Raw genomic sequence first — 3637 nt, forward strand, 5'->3', positions numbered from 1 at the left:
ATGTTTTGTAATGTAATAAAATATATTAACGTCAGTGTGCAGCATATTCAGTCTAAAGGCATGACTGTATGTTTTGCTTCCATATGCAAACTAACATCAACATATTTTCATGACTCGGCTAGAGCTAGCGAATAGGCTATATATTAGCTCACCATAAAACGAATTTACTAAATATCTATGTCCCTCTGGAACCAAATGCTAGAATTACAATGTCCATATGAAAAAGTACGCTGGAGCCACGTTACATTCCAAAATAACTCGTCAGATACACGACACCAGAGACTTCTCGTCACAAACATCAATCCAGCAAACAAACCTCTGGTGCCCGCCATCCATCACTAGAAATAAAAAACGATTCATTTTAAAACGATATTTTGTTTATTTTTCCTCACTTTTAATTATTTTACATTTGCATTTTGCACAAATATTTTGATGATTTTGTTTTGATCTAGAAAATGACGTAAACTCACGTGTCGCCTAGCCTATGCATTTTCATACAAAACAAGTGATGGTGAAATGAAACTACAGAAATCAAAAGGACATTTTCAGGCAGAAGTTCCCCCCACAAAACTTTTGGTTAATAATAACAAAAACATTTCTCTGTGTAGCTATTGGTTTCCCCCTTTATTCTGAGATTATAATACAGCAGTGTCTGTTTTTGGAGTGTGTTGCGCGCACTCCTTCCCCCGAGGTGCCTATTCTATCTCCAAGAGGCAGGGTCAGGTTCTGCGAAACAGATTCTCTCCACACTTGCCCGTATGACTCCCCAGGAGGATGCGCAAGCCGTCCTTACACACTGGGCACTCTGTAAGAGATATGACAACCAGAGGGCGGGCTGATAACTAAGGACAGTCTAGGAAAGAATCTATTGCGCGCGAATGAAATGATTAGCGCGTCATGATATTGCAATGCAATGCAATGCAAGATATGACTCAAACTGTTAGCTTTGCTTTTGTTTTGTTTTTTGATTGGACTGATTTTAAGCCATCTTTTCGTTGAAAATGTACACCGAGAACTGAAATTCTTAATTTGGGGGAGCCTCGTTGCTTGAGTTTCCAAAGTGGATATTGCCTTAAAAACCAACGTTAAGATCCGCGCGCGACGCCAGGTGTCCTATTGCCTTGAACTATGTCTATGCCATCAACTTTTGGATTTACCCAAGAGCAGGTTGCCTGCGTCTGCGAGGTCCTTCAGCAAGGTGGGAGTATCGAACGTCTCGGGCGCTTTCTGTGGTCCTTACCTGCTTGTGAGCACCTCCACAAAAACGAGAGCGTTTTGAAAGCGAAGGCTGTGGTAGCTTTTCACCGGGGCAACTTCAGGGAGCTCTACAAAGTATTAGAGAGCCACCAGTTTTCTCCGCACAACCACCCTAAACTGCAACAGCTCTGGTTGAAAGCTCACTATATCGATGCGGAGAAATTACGCGGCCGTCCTCTGGGCGCAGTGGGAAAATACCGCGTGCGCAGGAAGTTTCCGCTGCCTCGCACCATCTGGGATGGAGAGGAGACCAGCTACTGTTTTAAGGAGAAGAGCCGGTGTGTACTTAAAGAGTGGTACACTCACAACCCGTACCCTTCTCCGAGAGAGAAGAAAGAACTGGCTGAGGCCACTGGCCTCACCACGACTCAGGTCAGCAACTGGTTCAAGAACAGGAGGCAGAGAGACCGTGCAGCAGAAGCAAAGGAAAGGTAGGAAGAACACCATTACTCTCAAGACGATACACAAACGTACTTTCTGTACAACAGCGGTGGAATGCTTACCAAAATGATGGTAGTCACATTTAAAAAAAATATACAAAAAAATGCTAGCTTATATAAAAATATTTGCATTCATTAGTGTAGGCCTACTTGTGGGTAAAATAAAGACATTAATAAATACAGAAATTAAATAAGTATAGTCTTAATTATTCTTATTATAGAATAATCTAAATGTCAAAGATTTAAAAAAACAATTGGACTTATTAGAAAATATATATCAGCAGCAGCACAATTAATAAATGAGTTTAATTTGATGACATCAGTGGCATGGCAACTACAGGAGGTTTGTCACCTGCCTTTTTAATTAACGAGTTATGCTAAAGTCACAGAAATATAATACATAAATAAATACCTGTATATATTTCTTTGAAATCATATCATCTCACTTTAACTGATAGGGGCTGAGGAAGGGTTTTCACCTAAGATATTACTGACGTATGATTGTTCTAACTGTATAAAACAGAGTCCATATATATATATATATATATATATATATATATATATATATATATATATATATATATATATATATATATATATGTGTGTGTGTGTGTGTGTGTGTGTGTGTGTGTGTGTGTGTGTGTGTGTGTGTGTGTGTGTGTGTGTGTGTGTGTGTATAACATTTAGCCTATATAAATATAGCTTTTGCTTCCAACTTAAAAAGGCCTGAAATATCCTCCTAATGGAGAAAAATAAAAGTGTATATTTAATTTGCCAGATTTAGTGATGCGCGGTCCAGGTGTTTGAATGTCCATCAGTAAGCGACGGTTGTTGTTTTTGCTGGGCTACTAATGAATTTGAATGATCTGCTCCAACAGGGAAAACGATGGTGCAAATCCAAACGGTCACAACCCACTGACCTCTCATGTGAACGAAAACAAATCTCTATGCGAAAGTTCAGAGGACGACAAATCTCCCGCGGCGACCCCGGATCACAGCTCCATGAGCCCAGCCATCCTCATGCCCCCCAACTCGGGTCTGCCACCCCTGCACAGCTTCGCGCCTCCGCCCGGCCCCAGCGCCTCCATCATCCCCGTCAGTGGTTCAGACGCTCAGAGCCACCTCCACTTCTCCAGGCACGACGGCCTTCTCAACACCATGACGGCCAGCCTGGTGGAACTTGGATCATAAGAAATAAAACACTTCATCTTTGACTTTCCCCCCAGTTGCTAGCTTCGTTATCATAGGCTACCAAACGTGAGTTAGTCAAGCTGAGAGGACATTTAAAAAGTAAAAAATAAATAAAAAATAAAAAAGGACTACCAGATGACAGACGGTAATTCGGTAACAATTCAATGTAATCAAGGAATAGTTTTTTTTATATGTCTAGCTAAAATGTAAGTAATAAAATATATATTTAATAAGGTCAAAATGTGTGGTCTCCTTGAACATTTACAGTTTACTGCATCTGTCAGTTTTAATAGCTTCATCGAAAGCGGATTTGACAGAATCTCATCTGCTGATTTATTATTGCAATAAATGCCAATAAAAGTAAGTAGAGACATGTAAATTCAATTATTTGGATTTTCCTTCATAACGCATGGCGCTTTGTCATGTTTGGATACATACATCCAAAAAATTCTTTGTCATTTAAGGCATGAATATCCATGTTCAATTTATAACTTTATGTAAAGTGCAGTAACATATGTGTAAATTTTTTTTTTTTTTGTTTGTTTGTTTTTTTTTTGCAAAGATTGTTACAAGAATTTTCCATTCTTCACAATTTTATTAACTCTTCATAAATTGTTCATTGGTAATTACATTCAGCGCGGGAAAAAATGCAATGTTTATCATTGCAAGTTGTAATTGTAGCACAACTTTGGTTTTACTTTGATATGAAAAGAGCTATGAAATTGTAATTATTTATACAACATAAAAAC

At 38.9% G+C, this 3637-nt stretch overlaps 1 protein-coding gene across 1 annotated transcript; it reads left to right on the top strand.

Annotated features, from left to right (window-relative positions):
• Positions 1–699: 699 nt before the first annotated feature.
• LOC113111554 (homeobox protein SIX2-like) lies at positions 700–3278 on the top strand. The gene is made up of 2 exons (XM_026276378.1): positions 700–1688; positions 2576–3278. Exons 1-2 carry the CDS (start codon positions 1129–1131, stop codon positions 2886–2888), a joined length of 873 nt encoding a protein of 290 aa, XP_026132163.1. The 5' UTR covers positions 700–1128; the 3' UTR covers positions 2889–3278.
• Positions 3279–3637: the final 359 nt, after the last annotated feature.

The sequence above is a fragment of the Carassius auratus genome, chromosome 12 (assembly GCF_003368295.1).
Source record: "Carassius auratus strain Wakin chromosome 12, ASM336829v1, whole genome shotgun sequence".
Lineage (NCBI taxonomy): Eukaryota > Metazoa > Chordata > Actinopteri > Cypriniformes > Cyprinidae > Carassius > Carassius auratus.